Consider the following 19,493-nt stretch of genomic DNA (forward strand, 5'->3'; position numbering starts at 1 on the left):
AGAGTCACATTTTTGGAGGCATATGCCACCTTACGTTACAAATTTAGACTACGCATATAAGATGAGTATTAGAGCTCAAATAAGCTCTTAAACAGTTTTCTATGGTGTTTCGGTGTCCACTTGTGCAGTAGAAACAAAAAGAATAGAAATGGACATATCAGTGTTTCAAGTTCTTTTTGAACCTCCAATTAAGAGTTTTTAACCATGGAGAGAACAAAGTGCTGCTTTTATGCTTTCAGTTTTTTGAACTCCAGAAACAAGCCAAAAAGTGCAATATTTGATGCTATATGGCACTCCCTAAAGACGTTGTTAAGATGGATATACGAAAAGAACAGATATGATCAAGAACTTTGTTTTGAGCCATGAAACATCTCCAAAATGTTCCAGTGGCCTGCTAGTCGGCCAAATATTTATGAATAAACACCGAACTCATTGCGGCATTCATGATAGCCTTGTTTTTCATCTTGTATCCCTTGTTTTTTTGGATTTAGAACTCTAAACCTCCAGCAGAAGTTTACTAGCGTGGAGATTATAATAGTACCCTTTTTATGCTTCCCAGACTTTCAACTCCAGAGATGATATCAAAAAGTGTCATTTTTTGCTTCATAGTGCACTTTACGATAACCTTATCAAGATCTTGCAGCAGCCTGAGAGTCCTGCTAGTCAGCAGACAATTCATGAGATGAGACTTACTAAGGGTATTGGGATGGGGATAATATAAGAGAGACAATTTTAAACCTCGGGCTTAAGTTTTCAGTTATATAACTATGAGGGTACCCTTTTCATGCTTGTGAACCCATCCACTCCAAAAGTGGCACCAAAAAGTATCTTTTGTAATATTGTATGGCGCTTTATGATGACCTCATCAGAACAAACCTATAAAAAAAACTCATAGATGTGACATTCGCTTTCAAATAAGCCCTTTAGCTTTCTATACTGTCCAGTGCCTCATTGACGACCAAGAAAATAAAGGAGACGCACCTGTGATTCCCAGACATGAAAATGACTTTTCTTGTTGTTCAAGGTGGGGGACTGTAATTATCCTGTAAAGGACTTTGGACCATGGTGACTTCAAAAGTACACTTTTGAACCGACACCATTTAAAGGTATCTAAGGCTCTTTTTCAGAATTTCTAAAAAAAAATTCGCAATAAAGAGTTACTATTAACATTGATTGAAATAACAGATACCGTTCCTTTTGGTTAAATAAACTTCAAAAAATTAACCAAAATAACTTTCAGTTGTGGCTATCGCTGCTACCATGACTTCATAACGTTTCAGCCATTTCTCAATTTAGTTATCATTAGTTTTAGGACAATTTCTGTGTTTTTACGGTCACAATGTCGTCACTGTTACGCATAGAGGTTGCATCTGAAAATGTCAAATTTCTGAGAAAATTGGCAAATACTTCTATCTAAGATTTTCTCCAAAAGAGCATCAGCAGGACAATACACAGTAGCAGATAAATCTGATTGAACAATCACTGTCTTGCTGATCTTTCCTTTGCAAACTGTTTAACAAACAGCTCATATCAGATGAAATATATGAATATAAAATTCTATTACTTGTCGGAGGGCCGAAAAAATATATGGAGACTGATATTTTAGATCTAAAATACTTTTGCCACGCCAAACAAACCACAAGGAAATCCACGAGAGAAAACTGCTCCAAGCTTAACCAGTCGTGTTGATAATTCTAGTCATTTTTAAGTACATAAACAATCAGTTAGGTTAAAATTATAATTAAGAGAAGATACAAACTCCCATTTGCTGTAAGTGGTTTTTTGGGCCAATTCCAGATAGCAATAAAATTTGGGGGGAATTAACTGCACCACCACTGAGCAGAACTTCACCACCGTCGTCCAGATACACCTCCAATGGTTTTCCAGTTGCATCTACGTAACGAATCCCAATCGCTTTCTTTTTTGAAAACAAAATCTATAAGAAAGGATAAGACTAATTTTCCGAAGAAAATACTTTTCTCAATAAAAATATATTTGTTTAATGAAAAAACAAGTTTCATTTAGAAGATAATTACATTTCGTGAATATTTCCTTCCTTTTGAATCATCGAAAACCAAAAAATGCCTTGAAAAACAGAGGGCAACTTAAACAATATAAAGCTTAACCACGAGCTAAGTTTATATTAGATCTAAAAGCTAAAACGTGCGGAGCAATCACCATGAATGAAAAAAATGATCCCAGAAATGACAGAACAGAAGTCACACTAAAAATAAAGCCAAATCAAAAAGAACAAAAATAACCATAAATAAGTATGATTTCGCCCCCCCCCCCCTTCTGGCCCTTAAAAGGGGATGGTGAAACAAAATTTTTGAAGAAACCTATGAAGATAAGGTCCTTTTTACAATACCTAAACTAATTTCCTAAAATATTTTATGTCAATATGTTTTTCTACGAATTTTTTAGGTGTTACCAACTCCAGACACTCCCCCTAGTCTTAAAAGTTTAAAATATCGATAATGCTTTCAATGAAAAGCTAATTTACAGCTTAAATAGAAAAATTTCATTCATCACTATTTAGAAACTCTAAGTTTGTTTTCCATAAATTTAAAACAAATGGCTTTAAAAGGAAGGTAAGATTAATAAAATGTATTACATATCAGGTTTTTAGAAATAAATTGATTGTTCAAATCAATTGATATGGGAAACAATTTCTCAAAGTTTAAGCAGTATTTAATTATTTTAACGTTAAATTAAAGAAAAATAGTTATTTTGTATATAGTAAAGTGCTAACGAAACTCTAGTATGAACTCAAACTATGAGTTGAGATCAATTTTCTAACGTTGTTTACAAGCTTCGTAGAAAATTTCGTCAGATATAGCATATGGAAATGCTGAATTTGGCTATTTTCTGATTTAACCTATTTGTTCCCTTATCTAGGGAACAAATAGAAATATCACGCTTGACAACAGGTTTACATCGATTCCGTTTGCAACAGAACTACTGAAAAATCGTATCGATTGACGACAGTTGGGATAGTTGGGACAATGGGAGAATTACAGGAATCTCAATGTTTTGTTTCGATCAGGAGCTGATTCTAGTGTCATATCTGGCTAAGCTATCTAAAATGATTCTGCTTCTGTCAACTTTTTATGAGTTTATCAGTATCACGCATCCAATCCAGAAGCCTGATATCATTGAATACTATAGTAACACCAAAGGCGGTGTTCAAGCATTTGACCAACTGTGTAGTTCAATGTCAACCGCTCGGAAGACCAGCAGGTGGCCCATGTGCATGTCTTATGGGCTGATCAACATCGAGTGCATCAACAGTTATGTCTTCTACCCCTTCACTATCTCCAAATCAGGTGGATAACCCCATTTACGAAAGGCTTTTGTGAATGTTCTGCTCAAAGAGTTGGCCCAGCCGTATATGGCTACTCGTTTAGAAACCAGCATCCGATCAGACTCGACATCAATCAAACAGCGTTTGAAACACTTTTTACAGAATAAAACTATTATCAATCCCCTTTAGGATCAATCCCTTTTAAGATAAATAACAAATCATTTTAGGATTGTTGCTTTATTTTTTTTTCTCGTTTGATTTTGTATCACTTCTGCACGATGGCTCATTTCAATGCCTGGTTGTCGTTTTGGTTTTAAAAAGGACATGCCATGATTAGTTTGTAGAAAAGTTCAAATTAAGTCCATCTTTATAGCATTAGGAATAGGACTATAGACTAGCCTTAGAGTTTGTATCATAGCCTAAAATTCACTGTTGTATAGAGACAAATAACCACATTTTCAGAGTTCATCTTATGTCTTATTTGATCTTCATTTCAAGTAATACTAAAGCATATTTCTTACATTTGAAGGTTGTTTAATAATCACTATTGATATTATAGCTTATAGCACTATTGAAAATTATTCCAAAATGCTACCAGATTAATCAATCCAATAATCTGTATGCTGTTCAATTACTTAGCGGTTATTAAAAAAACATTTAATTCTACGCTTATTTTTTTAAGATAATTTTAATTGTATATGGAAAGTTACTGATGTCACAACTGGTGTAAGACTATGAAAAGCTTTATAGATTAGTTTATTGTTGTCAGGCTTCGTACTCTCTTTTCACTCCCAAATTAATATTCCTGTTTTTAATACTTGATTTTTGTGTTTTCAGTAAAACACTAGTTTTCTGTAATCATAGAAACACATAGAAACTTATTTGTTGCTTTATTTGTACTAGTTTGATTGATATATATTAGATAGACCGTGAAGCAATAATTTTTGTCCGTTTTGAGTTTCAACTTCGCTCTTTACTTCCCTTGGAAAAACTTTGTTTTTTTAGGTTAATAATAGATACTGAAAAGCACAAACAATTGATTTTTGGTACTTTCAAATCAATTACCTATCGCAGAATTTTCAATCGATAGCAACTTGGTCCTCTTTGAGGTAAAATCGTAGTTTGGTCCCACAAAATGTCAAAAAAGCCAACAGTTGGCGTGGCAGAGTCACTTAAAAAGGGCACGAGAACTTTTGTTTTACGTTGGAATGAGCTCCCTCCAGATTTTTTAGAGCATTTGGATTGATAGGATCACCCTTGGAAAAAAACAAAAAACAAAAACAAATAAAATCAACATGCATCCACGATCTTTCTTCTGGAAAAATAAAGCAAAATCCCATATTTTAGTAGATTGGACCTGGAAACCTCTACGATTGGGGTTCTCTGATACGATTTATCTTATAATGTGATTTTTACTATCGTCGCTCTCTTTTTTGGGGTTGTTTTCCCCCTTTTTCAGAAATCAGGTAAATTTTCTCAAGCTCGTAGTTTATGGTGGGTAACAATTAACTTAGTGAGAATCAGCCAGGAATCAGCATAAAAAGCCAATTCTGTTGATGTGTCAACTGTCATCAAAATCGCGAATATTGGCTCGAATCACTCCCCGCTTATAGCTCATTAGCACGAACTATTTGATAAGATTTTCTTGTGATAAGCAATTTTATTCGAAACTGTTTTTTTTTCAGTTGAGTGTGAGGTTTGAAAGAAACAGTGTCAACTTGACAGCTGGATTGTAGGTTCAAATTTAGTTTTTATTCTGCTATTCTGTATGAAAGACCTTAAGGCGAACTGGCCAGCCATGACAAAGAGCAGCAAAGAGAGAAATCTTAACAATGAACAAACAAGCGGGACTACAGCCTGTAGAAAGCTAGATAAAAACGACAAGAAAATCATAACATGGTTTCTATGTAGGGTGGGTACGTTTGAGTATGGACCGTTAGAAATATGAAAATCTTGGCAAAACCCCACTTTAGGGGCTTTCGCGATTTTGGACAGCTGTTGATCTAGGACAGGTAAATGGAGCTTTTGGGAATGAAATCATAGCCAAGATATCCCATCGGAAGTTTTTTTTAAGTTCCTATTTCTACTCTTTCTGTAGTCATTTCTAAGACATAGAAAATTACATAAAGACAAGTCTACATCTGTTTTAATCTTGGGAAAAAACAAATCTTTCCGTAGCTTTGCTTTGAATATGATTTTTTTAATTCTAGGTTTCAGACATAACAGATTAAGATTAATTATATAACAATAGGCAATAATAAAATATATGATTAACAAAACGAACTGACCCTTTTGCCAGGAATTCTCGCCGTTTAAAATTTTACTGAGCTTTGTTTCATTTTGCATGTAAAGTTAGTTGCTCTTTTTATTTGAAAATTTTCTTCTAACTGTATTAAAAAATAAATTATTCCTATGAAAATATGTTCCTTTGTCCTCATCCACGACTGCTATTCTGGTATCCGCCCCGCTGTGAAATTATCTGCAGGACCCAATGATCACTTCACGAAAGTTTAGCTAAGGCTTACAAAAAAGGTCATTTATACAAGATGTACTGTTTATTAAAATTCAAACAATTCCTTATGGTAATTCTTTTCTTTTTTGATATCTAAGCCAAAAGCCAATTATTGCCTTCTATATAGTCCTAAGTCCCCATAACTTCCATGTTTTACAATATAATTACTATAGAAAAATGTTACAGTAATTGGACAAACCTTCCCAGAAGAAATGAGTTAGACCCGTCCAAAAATCTGTTATAAGAATCATGGCCGTGCCGTTTGTTTTTTGAATTGTATCCTTACCTTAGTCACCATTGAATGAAGAACTACATGAAGGTTATTTCTGTTTAGCACAGGCTTTAAGTACCCTTCAAAAGTGTTCCACCTCTTCCCTTCAAATATATTCATCTCATTCTTAACTAGGTCATCTAGATTTACGGTTGAATTTTGTCTAGTTCGAAGCTCTGTCAAAGCTTGGTGAAATATTTCACTGACTCGAGATTGTGGTGTGCTTACACGAACATGGCCCTTAGAACAATTGCGTCTATTTGAATAATTCCAAACTAAAGTTTGCCTACCTGAAAAGTAAATACCAATTGTAAGAAAACTGCAAAGAGAGTATATTCCTTTGGCATAAGTTATGATCATTTTTGGTGAATTAAGTTCGATCACAGTTACCATGCTTATCATATTATATCATACACAAGCCCTTGTTGCTTGCAGAAAGCCCACTTCCTGGGTTTCTTTTCACCTCTCTCCTCTCACTTAGCTTTCTATGGTTGAATGATCCAAGCTTTCACCCTTGCAAATGGCCCTTACTCGTGAGCGACCTAAGAGGGACAATAGCCTTCATAAATGGGACGTCGCTTTGGTCAGGTGGAGATCGGGCCCCCACTTGACTTGAATCTTTGGTTTTCATAAATGACAAATCAATTCACTGACTTCGTTGGACCTCACACAATATTTTCTCACCCATCCTCTGATTTTGCTAACCAGAGTTGCCATCCCAAGCTTTTTTCCTCAAAAGGGTTTTTGCTTCACTGGGGTTCTCCTGCTATGCAGATGTTCTTGAGTAAAATTGTATATAAAGTTGTAAATAAAAGTGATATACACAATAATATAAGTTGTTATTTAAGCAGAATATATATAGATCTATAAAATGATGATTCCTAAAAGTATTTTTTGGCATTTGTTTGTAAATTTCTGAGGCATTTTCAGCAAATTCTTCAGTGAGTTTTCCCCCATTCGCACTACGATTTCGTTACTATCTTAAATTGATTTACACTACGTTTGAACTATTTTGAATACACTTTGCCAGTGATTGCTCTTTGTACGATTTACAACTTTGTTGGGCTGCAGATCCCTAAACGGTATAAATTAAAAAAAAAGTTATGTGATACTCAGTGTCTACTCACCGCCAAATTTTCAAACTTTAAAACCGTGGATTTCTTATTATGTTTAAGAGGTAATTACTTGGCCAAAAAAAAAAAAAAAAAAAAAAAAAAAAAAAAAAAAAAAAAAAAAAAATTTCGGCCAAAACCAGCAATTGAGACAAATGTGCATTTGAACGAGGCTCACACCTTACACAACCAACCAACTACCTAGGACCAAACAGTATACCCAAACCAACAACCAAATAGAAAAGTCCAAATCCATGCAAAGTTGTCATCAATAAATGTAAGTCGTTGTAAAATTACCCACAAAAGCACCTTAAATCTAGCAAAATATTTCCAAGTAAAACCTTCCATTTAGGGCTCATCAGAAGAATACCACCGGCCTTAACGGGTTTCGAGGCTTTACATTCTTTACCCAGCACGGTGGCGCCTCTACCATAAGATCTATATGGTAACCCTATGTCAGGTCAAACCTGTGAAATACATTAAAATGTGAAGCTATTAAAAATTACATACAAACAGTGTTTCAATGTTTCCATATTCAAATCCCAGAGGTCACTGAAAGAGACCATTCTGGAACAAATTAAGACATGTCCAGATGTATCTTTTATTGGTATCTGGAACCAATTACCAATTTAAACATACTCAAGCTTGTTTAAAACCCATAGAAAACTCAAATTGCGAGATATTATATTAAAATATCATTCAGTATTTATTTATAATTTTTTGTATATTTACTTAAGAGTTCATGATACATGAAACTAAATTTTTTGAATTGCCAACTAATTTTTTTGGCTGAAAAACCTCTTAAGATCAGTTTTTCGCTCAGCTTTTTACATCTATTTTTAAAATCTGTGTAATTACTACATATTATTGCATACCTAAATAATTGGGAATAATAAGCCGAATAAGTAATATTTGAATGTATATTACTTTCAAGATATGGAAAATTAATTACATCAAAATTAAAATCATCCGTTTTATTATATAATTTAAAAACTAATTTATTATTATTTGAAATATTAATATTTAAATCTAAGAAATGGTCGGAGTGTCCCATCCCATGGCTAGGCTCAAGAATTACCTCTTGTGGATAAATATTTTTTGAAATCTCAATAAACTCTGAACAATTTATTACCAAGAGATCTTCCAGATATCTTTTATTATTTGAAAGGTTATATTTTACGTTGCTTGGGCTGTTTTTATTTATCATATAATCATATTCTAATTGACTTAAAAACAGGTCTGCTATGAATGGACTTGCATTCCCACCCATAGGAATGCCTACAGTTTGTTTATATAAATTCCCACTAAATCTTATAAATGTATTAAATAGAACAAATTCCAGTAAATCGCATACCATATCCAAGCTATAACATCTTGAATTAATAGTGCTTCTAAAGAAATTCGTCCATCGGGCTTTATTATTAAAAGTATCAACTTTCAAAAATCCGATATTAGACAAAAGAAAAGATTTCTTTATCACCGTTTTCAATTTTTCGAATACTAAATTTAGTTACAAATTTTTATAAAAAGTATTAAAATCAAATTAATCGAATTTTTTAGCTGAAATCAGTCACCAAAGAATCTATCACTTGTAACGAGTTATTAACACTCCAATATGGGTTAAAGTTAGAAAATTTTTTAATTCCAGAGCAAAATGTTTTAAATTTATTTCTAATTTCACCTAAAATTAAAGATAAATCAGTAGCCGCAATTCTGGTTGGACACCTTTCTGCCCCAGCAATAAAACGTGGTTTTGGTGTATTTTTGTGAAATTTTATCGTCCAATATAAGAAAGGAAACTGTTTTTCATTATCATTTATTTTAATATTGAATTTTTTAAAAATTCTTTCTTTTATATTTTCAATTAAACTATTCTCCTCCATATGTGCCTTTTCGTATTTATTTGTTGTTTGTAACTCTTTTGATAAAATATCACAATAGTTTCTGACAAATTATGGCAAAATTATTGCTAGCCTTATCAACTGGTACAATTATAAATTCAGTCTGTAAATGAGCAAGTGCTTGTTTCATATTAGCATTATAAAATATTGATTTTTTCAAAGAATCTGTAGGATTAATTAAATACACTTTATTTCTTACACTAGTCAAAATCAAATTTATAAAATTCTGAAATCTATCTATAGTAATTTTCTCCTTCTTGCACCAATTATCAATAAATAATTTTAAATCATTCTTTAATCCCCTAAGAATATCTGCTGGCCTCATGTGGTAAGAAAGACGGAATTTAGCCCCCATTTTTATTATCTTTTGAAGATCACGATGCTTTATAATGGACAAATCTCCCGTTACAATATGCTTATGAGTTTGATCCACAATTCGGTAAAAAGTGCTCACAATTACAAACCGGTTTCCAATTACTCCCCCTGTCCAGTTTTTTAAGTATTGAATTATAGCTAAAAATCCTTTGACCAATTGTTTTTGAAAATTTATATGTTAAAATTGGACTACCATTATACACCAAATTACATGGAAGGGCATTCTTTACTCTCCGCTGGTTTAAGATTCTTGGCAAATTAATATCTTCTATTTGTTTAGAAAAAAAATTAATAGACAAATATAATCTATTATCCTTATTTACAATTTTTTCAGATTTATTGTATTTTGAGCTAAATTTTGATTTAGCTAAAATACAAACTGCATCATAAATTAATTTATTTTTTGAGTTACATGTTTTACTATTTTTTGCAATCCAGAAAACTTTTATTAAATTATTCTTTGATAACTTATTTAAAGATTGTAATAAACTAGTCATTCCATTATTCTCAAATATGTGACCTAAATCGATTAAAAATGCATTTAAATCTAAATAATTATTTTTATTATTTTTCCTATTTCCTCTTGATCGGTTTTTACGTTTAGTGGGGTAATTGAAAGAAGGGTGCTCCGTTAACCCATTGATACAATTAGCAACTACATTTGACATGTCTCCGTGTTTCGCAACTCGATCATTTAGCCCAAAAGGATACGCAGTACCCTGAGCATGGATCCAATACTCTTCTTGTCTGCGTAATTTATTATTTTTTTCCTCTTTAGTAAAGTTTTCTAGGTCCAGATTTTCTAAAATTGTAATAGTTAGATTATATACCGAGCAAGTACCATTATTACAATGTTGAACTAGATAATTATTAGTTTTTTCCTTGGTAATTGTAGTTTTATGTCCCGAAAATCTCTTATATATATTGTTAATTGTTTCCCCCACATATTGTAATTGACAATTTTTACATTCTAGTAAATAGATAATATTATTTGTTTTAAAATTTACCTATCCAGTTAATACACATTTAAACTTTTTATTATATAAAGTGCTTTTAACATAATTTCGAGGGATTAAGTTATCTTTAAAAATAAAACAACGACCATTACACTTACTAATATTCGGCAAACCCCTTTGAATATAATCCTTACCAATATTATTCAATATAAAATACGAAATCAAATACAGCCAAAACGACAAACAATAGAAAAATCCAAAACATCTCCAAAAGACAAGCCAAAAGTCCACAAGTAATAAGGTTAGTAGAGAGGGGGGTGTTACTCGTGTCACCCACCCCTGCTGCCACCTACAACTTTTTTAACACCATATATTGACACGAGAACCACGTGGTTTATGGTTTTTGTCAGTGAGAATTTGAAAAAACAGGAATTTTCTCACTTGGAAAAACATGAATTTTGTCGCATTTATGGTTGTTTTCATGGATGGATATGTGTTTTGTTCGATTTATTTGATGTTTTTCTCGGATGTCAACATCAAATTATGGATGTTTTATGGTTTTTGTCAGTGAGAATTTGAAAAACATGAATTTTCTCACATTTATGTCTGTTTTTCATGGATGTTTAATGGTTTTTGTCAGTGAGAATTTGAAAAACAGGGACTTTGTCACATTTATGGATGTCAACAGCAATTCATGTCTGTTTTATGGTTTTCTCACTGAGAATGAAAAAACAGGAATTTTCTCACTTGAAAAACAATGAATTTTGTCACATTTATGTCTGTTTTTATGGTTTTTGTCAGTGAGAATTTGAAAAACAGGAATTTTGTCACATTTTTGTATGTTTTTATGGTTTTTGTCAGTGAGAATTTGAAAAACAGGAACTTTCTCACTTGGAAAACCATAGACCACGTGGTGCTGTCACGAGTCAGAACACCTGTGCTGTCGACCTCAATTCACCTATCGTGAATCAATAATTCCCCTTAGAAACAACAAATTAATTTTCCTTTCTTGACAGATCAATCAATCAATGACATCATCTGTCAGACTTTAAAAATTTTCACCTAGAAACATTTTTCCAGGAATAGATCCAAAATCATTAATGTCTTTGCCTCGGGAACAGTTCTACTGCTCGAACTCCAAAGGATATTAATAACCAAAGGCCATGGAAACAATTAGGCAAGAAACATCTTAGCGATGAATTGTTTTAGCGCGCGAGAAGGTTTCATATTAATTTGAAATGCGTTAGCACAGAGATGCCAATAACAAAGGAACACGCTGAATTTACGTTTAGGGATTATTTGGGCGAAACCGTTTTAGACAGGTTATGGAACTATTTCGGCGAAACAGATAGAGACATTTTAAAAGAAGATTTTGAAGACATTTTGGAGGAGGTTTTGAGTGTGGTCGTTATAATACACAAGTTTCATTTGAACAGTGTTGTGAGGTCCTCTAACCCAACCCCAAAGGGTCCCAATCCTCCTACCCCAACCCCGAAGGAAGCCCCCGGTCCTCAAAGCCCCCCAAACTCCCAAAGGGCCACCGGCGCCCCCAAAGACCCACCCAGACCCCCAAAGGCCATCCCCAGGCCCCCAGGCTCCCAACTGTCCCCCCCCCCCGGACCCCCAAAGACCATCCCTGTGCTCCAAAGGCCCTCCCTGTGCCCCCAAAGGCCCTCCTCCGGTCCCCAAAGGCCCATCGAGCTCCCAAAGGACCAACGGGGTCCCAAAGGCCCTCCACCGGCCCCCACCTGCCCCAACCGCCCTCCCCTGGACCTCAACGGCCCCCCAGGGCTACCAAAGGACCAACGGGGTCCCAAAGGCCCACCACCGGTCCCCAAATGTCCCTCCGGCACCCAAAGGCCCACCCTGTGCCCCCAAGGCCAACCACCGGTCCCCAAAGGCCCAACGCGCTCCCAAAGGACCAACGCGGTCCCACCGGCCCTCCACCGGCCCCCACCTGCCCCCCCGGCCCACCCATCGTCCACCACGGCCCCCCAGGGCTCCCAAAGGACCACCGCGGTCACACCGGCCCACCCACGGTCCCCTAAGCTCCCACAGTTACACCAAGGCCATCCCAGTGTCCCACCGGCAAACCTCCTCTCCCCCCCGACCCCTCGAGAACCCACAGGACCAACGGGGTCCCAAAGGCCCTTCCACGGTCCCCCCATGTCCCCCCGGCCCTCACAGACCATCCCGGCGCCCCAAAGGCCTCCCCCGACCCCCACATGCCATCCCCGGTCCCCCCAAGCCCAGACACCGGTCCCCAAAGGGCCCCCCGCGCTCCCAAAGGGCCACCGGCGCCCCCAAAGGCCCACCCAGACCCCCAAAGACCATCTCCGGGCCACCCAAAGGCCCATCGAGCTCCCAAAGGACCAACGGGGTCCCAAAGGTCCTCCACCGGCCCCCAACTGCCCCAAATGCCCTCCCATGGTCCTCAAAGGTCCCCCGGGCTCCCAAAGGGCCACCGGCGCCCCAAAGGCCATCCAAACATCAAAGGCATCGTTTTCACTTTCATAGGTATGCGTTGTCTGAAACCTATAGTTTGGGGTGACTAGTTTGCTATTTTTGACTTTTCTGAGCTAGGTTTCTTAGCCGTTCTTAGGTGAGTGTTGTCTGAAACCTAGGATTTGGGATATGTACATTACTATTTCGGGCTTTTCTAAGCTAGATTTCTTAGTCTTTCATAGGTATGTGTTGTCTGAAACCTATGATTTGGGATGTGTGGGTTGCTATTTTTTGACTTTTCCGAGCTGGATTTCTTAGCGATTCATAGGTGAATGATGTCTAAAACTTGTGATTTGAGATGGTTAATTTGCTATTTCCGGCTTTTATTAGCTAGGTTTCATAGCCTTTCATAGGTGTGTGTTGTCAGAAAATTACGATTTGGGAATGTGTAGTTTGCTATTTGAACTTTTCAGAGCTAGAATTCGTAGTCCATCATTGGTGTTTGTTGTCTGAAACCAATAGTTTGGGATGACTAGTTTGCTATTTTAGACTTGTTCATTTTGAATTTCTGTCATGAAATGCAAGAGTTGGAAAATTAGGGTCTTAGTCCAACAGCTCAGTATTAGGGTCCCAGTCCACCAGCCTAAACGGTGGAAATTCACTAGCTCAGAATTGGGGTCTTAGTCCACCAGCCTGAACGGTTGAAATTCACATTAGACGACACAAAAACTTACACACACACAAAAACTTACACACACACACAAAAACTTACACACACGCACAAAAACTTACACACACACATACATGAAAACTTACACACACACACATTAAAAATGACACACATACACAAAAAAATACACACAAACACTAAGAAAAATACACACACACACACACACACACAAAAACTTACACACACACACACACACACACACACACAAACAAAAACAATAAAACGAAAAAAAACATGCACACAAAAACTAACATGCACACAAAAACTTACACACACACACACACACACACACAAAACTAAAACACACACACACACACCAACACTCACACACACACACACACAAAAACAGACACACACACAAAAAAACACACACACACACACACACGCACACAAAAACTTACACAAGAAAACAAAAAAAACACACACACACACGCACAAAAACTTACACACACACACACACACACACACACAAACTTACACACACACACACATGAAAACTTACACACACACACCAAAACTTACACACACAAAAACTTACACGCACACACACACACACACACACACAAAAACTTACACATGCACGCGAAAACTTACATGCACACAAAAACTTACATGCACACAAAAACTTACACACACACACACACACACACACACACAAAACTTACACAAACAAACACACTAAAACTCACACACACACACGCAAAAAATTACACATACACAAAAACTTACAAACACACAAAAACTTAAACAATAACACAAAAAAACTCACACACACACACTCAAAAAAACATACACACACACACACACACACATAAACAAAACTCACACACACACACGCGAAAACTAACACACACACTCCAAAACTTACACACACACAAAAACTTACACATGCACACTAAAACTTTCACAAACACACAATATATATAACACACAGTCGTAAACACTTACACACACACACACACACAAACTTACACACACACACACACACACACACACAAACATACACACACACACACACACACAAAAATTAACACAAACACACAAAAACAAACATGCACACAAAAACTAACAAGCACACAAAAACTTACACACACACACACACACACACACACACAAAACTTACACACACACACACACACACACGAAAACTCACACACATACACGCCAAAAATTACACACACACACAAAAAATTACACACACACACACACACACACACACACACACACACACACACACACACACACACACAAACACTGACAAATGAACACAAAAAAACTCTCAAACACAAGAACACACAATTACACACACACACACACACACACACAAAACATCCACAAAAACAAACACAAGAAAAAAAAACCACACACGACAAAACATACAAAAACACAAAAAAAAAAACACACAACAACAAAAAAAAACAAAAAAAAACACACACACACACGCACAAACACAAAAAAAAAAAAACACAAAAACCAACAAAAACACACACACACACACACACACAAACTTAACGAATTGTAAGTAAGGAGCGTCCCGGCTCAATGGTAACCGAAACTCTTGAAAACAGGTTTTTAGCTCCATGAAGGTAAAGCAAGTTGACATTTCCTTTAAAGAATCAGATTTCAATGTTGATTTTAAATATATAGTTTAGTCCTACCCATCAAAAGTTACGCGCCTGAGAAAATATGGCTGATTTCCGGAAAATGGGGGAAATACCCCTAAAAGTTATAAAACCTTAATGAAAATCACATCATCATATTCATCGTACCAAAGGTTCAAGACCTGAGCTAAACTAAGAGGTTTCAATTTCAGGAAAAAATTACATTTAGACAACATTTGACAATTTACCAAATTTTAAAGTTTTTGTTAGAACCTCGGGTATGCATTTTCATCATATTTTGCTTATTTTCGTTGGAAAACACACTGAAATGACATATTATTGGACTCACATCAAACATTGTCGGATTTGCATTTGAAGAACCTTCCATCATTTTCTATCTTGTCCTCTATTTCAACATATACTGACTTTCAAAGCTTTTCAAAGCTCTTAAATATACTTACCTAACGGTTATTTATTTACGAAATCGTGCAAACTGTTGATTTAGAACAATAATTACCTTTCTATATATCAATTAACACTCACTAGAATTGCAACTTTAGGTTAAGACCACTTAACCTAACCTAACCTATCCTGGGGATGGATATCCCGACTATGCCGCCTTCGGCCTGTGGGCCCTGGGGTGGGGATCGGCCACTTAACAAAAACACACACAACCTTCTATTTTTTTTTTTCCAAAGAAAATTTTTAAAATTTTTTTTAAATTTTATAGACCTTAAAAAGTTCCGTTTTTTTTTTTTTTTTTTTTTTTTTTATAGTTTATAATTTATTTTTTTTTTTGGGGGAGGGGGGGGTGGTGGATTTAAATGTAGAGTATAACCAAACCAAACCTGTTATTCCTAATAAAGATCTTAATATGGCTTTTCAGTGTGTTTTCCAAAGAAAATATTTAAACTACGATGAAAATACGTACTAGCTACTAAAGTTCCGTTTTTTATATTTTCGGTATGCAGGTTTTACAACGAAAATATTTAAATACGATGAAAATTCATTCCTAGAAATTTTTGAGTTTGGGAGGAATGGGAGATTTGAACAGCCTCGGGAAAATGTGGGTTGGGGGACCGGGGGGGGGGGGGATTTCGAGAGCGAGGGTTGAGGCGGGTGGCACCCCCACTCCTATAGACTTGTCTGTCTAGTCTTGTATATCAAAGTTAAAGACCATAGTTTTCATGCCCCCCTCGTGTCATTTAAGTTGTAATAGCATTGATTTTGGGGCATATTTCAAAATAACTTTTATAAATTTTTCTTCTTTTTTCTTTCTGATTCACAAGAAGTGTGAAATCCCCGAGTTGATCAATCTTTGATAGTTTTACAGAAATTCTCACCCTCATTGATGCTTTCCTATGTCCAAAGAAATCGAACGTAGCAATTAATTAATCTGCTTTTGAAGATGTCTCGTGTCTCGTTTGACATAATTAGTCTATGCAATGTAAGAAGTATTGTTTTGAAAGCATTCTCCGCGAGTGAAAAGTTGCAATTCTAGTGAGTGTTAATTGATATATAGAAAGGTAATTATTGTTCTAAATCAACAGTTTGCACGATTTCGTAAATAAATAACCGTTAGGTAAGTATATTTAAGAGCTTTGAAAAGCTTTGAAAGTCAGTATATGTTGAAATAGAGGACTAGATAGAAAATGATGGAAGGTTCTTCAAATGCAAATCCGACAATGTTTGATGTGAGTCCAATAATATGTCTTTTCAGTGTGTTTTCCAACGAAAATAAGCAAAATATGATGAAAATGAATACCCGAGGTTCTAACAAAAACTTTAAAATTTGGTAAATTGTCAAATGTTGTATAAATGTAATATTTTCCTGAAATTGAAAACTCTGAGTTTAGCTCAGTGATTGAACCTTTTGTACTATGAATATGATTATGTGATTTTAATTAAGGTTTGATAACTTTTAGGGGGTATTTCCCCCCATATTAAGAAAATCAGCCATATTTCTCAGTCGCGGAGCTTTTGATGGGTCGGACTCAACTCTATATTTAAAATCAGCATTGAAATCTGATTCTTTAAAGGAAATGTCAACTTGCTTTACCTTCATGGAGCTAAAACCTGTTTTCCAGAGTTTCGGTTACCAGTGAGCAGGGGCGCTCCTTACATACAATTCGTTAACACGAAGTCTTTGAACACGATCGAATGACTCGAATAGAAATCAGACTTTCTCTTAGCTAGTTGAAAATGTGTATGAATTCTACATTTTTAGCTGTATTTCAGTGGTAATACAGGATCATATTTCATTTTTTATACCTTTATTTTCTCTTGCGCGTAACTTTTGATGGGTAGGACTAAACTATATATTTAAAATCAGCATTGAAATCTGATTCTTTAAATGAAATGTCAACTTGCTTTACCTTCATGGAGCTAAAAACCTGTTTTTCAATAGTTTCTGATACCATTGAGTCGGGGCACTCCTTACTTACAATTCGTTAACACGAAGTATTTGAACACGATCACATGACTCGAATATAATTCAGAATGTCTCTTAGATAGTTGAAAGTGTGTATGAATTCTTCATTTTTAGCCATATTGCAGAGGTCATAAAGGAACATTTGCATTTTTTCTAACTTTTGTGTGTTTTCGCAACAGAATGGCCCATATTTAAAACACTTACCCTTAGCTAGTTGAAAATGTGTATGAATTCTTCATTTTTTACCCATATTGCAGAGGTAATAAAGGAATATTTGTATTTTTTCTAACTTTTGCGTGTTTTCGCAATAGAATGGCTCATATTTAAAACACTTAACCTTAGCTAGTTGAAAATGTGTATGAATTCTTCATTTTTAGCCGTATTGCAGAGGTAATATAGGGATATTTTGTATTTTTACTTCTGACTTTTGTGTGTTTTCACAAAAGAATGTCACATATATAAAAAAATTACAATTGGCTACTTGAAAATGTGTATGAAATCTTCATTTTTAGCCGTTTTTCAGAGGTAATAATGGAACATTTTTCATTTTTTCTAACTTTTGTGTGTTTTTCGCAACAGAATGTCCCATATATGTAAACAATGGGCAAAGTTTATAACTTGAAACCCGTCCCCCGAGAGCTGTGGGGGACTTAAGTTATCCTAATGGACATAGTTATCATAATTTCAACCCTGCTGAACAAAATGGATATCTCAAAATTTTGATGAGGTGACCTTTGGAAAAAAATGAGCGTCGGAGGGGGGCCTTGTTGCCCTCCATTTTTTTGTCACTTAAAAAGTGGCCTTTGATTCTTTAAAGGAAATTTCAACTAGCTTTAACTTCATTGGAGCTAAAACATGTTTTCAAGAGTTTCGGTTACCATTGAGCAGGGACACTCCTTACATACAATTCATTAACACTAAGTCTTTGAACACGATCGCATGATTCGAATAGAATTCAGAATGTCTCTTAGCTACTTGAAAATGTGTATGAATTCTACATTTTTAGCTGTATTGCAGTGGTAATAAGGGAACATTTTACATTTTTTCTAACTTTATGTGTTTTCGCAACGTAATGGCTCATATTTAAAACACTTAACATGAGCTAGTTGAAAATGTGTATGAATTCTTCATTTTTAGCCGTATTTAAGAGGTAATAAAGGAATATTTGTATTTTTTTCTAAATTTTGCGTGTTTTCGCAATAGAATGGCTCATATTTAAAACACTTAACCTTATCTAGTTGAACATGTGTATTTATTCTTAATTTTTATCCGTATTGTTGAGGTAATATAGGTATATTTTGTATTTTTTTCGTACCTTTGTGTGTTTTCGCAACAGAATGGCTCATATTTAAAAAAATTACCCTTAGCTAGTTGAAAATATGTATGAATTATTCATTTTTAGCCGTTTTTCAGAGGTAATAAAGGAATATTTTGTATTTTTTCTAACTTTTGTGTGTTTTCGCAACAGAATGGCTCATATATGTAAACAATGGGCAAAGTTTATAACTTGCAGCCCTTCCCCCGAGAGCCATGTAAGTTTTTGCGTGTGGGTGTAAGTTTTTGTGTGTCTAAGCTTTTGCGTGTGGATATAAGTATTTTGTGTGTTTGTGTAAGTTTGTGTGTGTGTGAGTGTGTGTGTGTGTGTGTGTGTGTGTGTGTGTGTGTGTGTGTGTGTGTGTAAGTTTGTGTGTGTGTGTGTGTGTATGTGTGTGTGTGTGTCTGTTTGTTTTTGTGTGTGTAATTTTTTTTGTGTGTGTGTTTTTTTTCGTGTGTGTGTGTGTGTGGAAGTTTTGTGTGTGTGTGTGTGTGTGTGTGTAAGTTTTTGTGAGTGTGTGTGTTATTTTTTTTTTTTAAT

General features: G+C 35.4%; 1 protein-coding gene across 1 annotated transcript in view; it reads right to left on the minus strand.

Annotated features, from left to right (window-relative positions):
• Nucleotides 1-1,741: 1,741 nt before the first annotated feature.
• Nucleotides 1,742-19,493, minus strand: part of LOC148948670 (ecdysone oxidase-like) — an 89,091-nt gene continuing 71,339 nt past the window's right edge. The window contains exons 5-6 of the mRNA XM_089094991.1: nucleotides 6,103-6,377; nucleotides 1,742-1,936 (exon numbers count right to left, since the gene is read on the minus strand). Of these exons, the coding sequence (XP_088951117.1) occupies nucleotides 1,742-1,936; nucleotides 6,103-6,377 (470 nt within the window). The remainder of the gene's footprint in view (nucleotides 1,937-6,102; nucleotides 6,378-19,493) is intronic.

This window comes from Artemia sp. Qi Xiang Cuo, chromosome 9 (assembly GCF_049724085.1).
Source record: "Artemia sp. Qi Xiang Cuo chromosome 9, ASM4972408v1, whole genome shotgun sequence".
Classification (NCBI taxonomy): Eukaryota; Metazoa; Arthropoda; class Branchiopoda; order Anostraca; family Artemiidae; genus Artemia; species Artemia sp. Qi Xiang Cuo.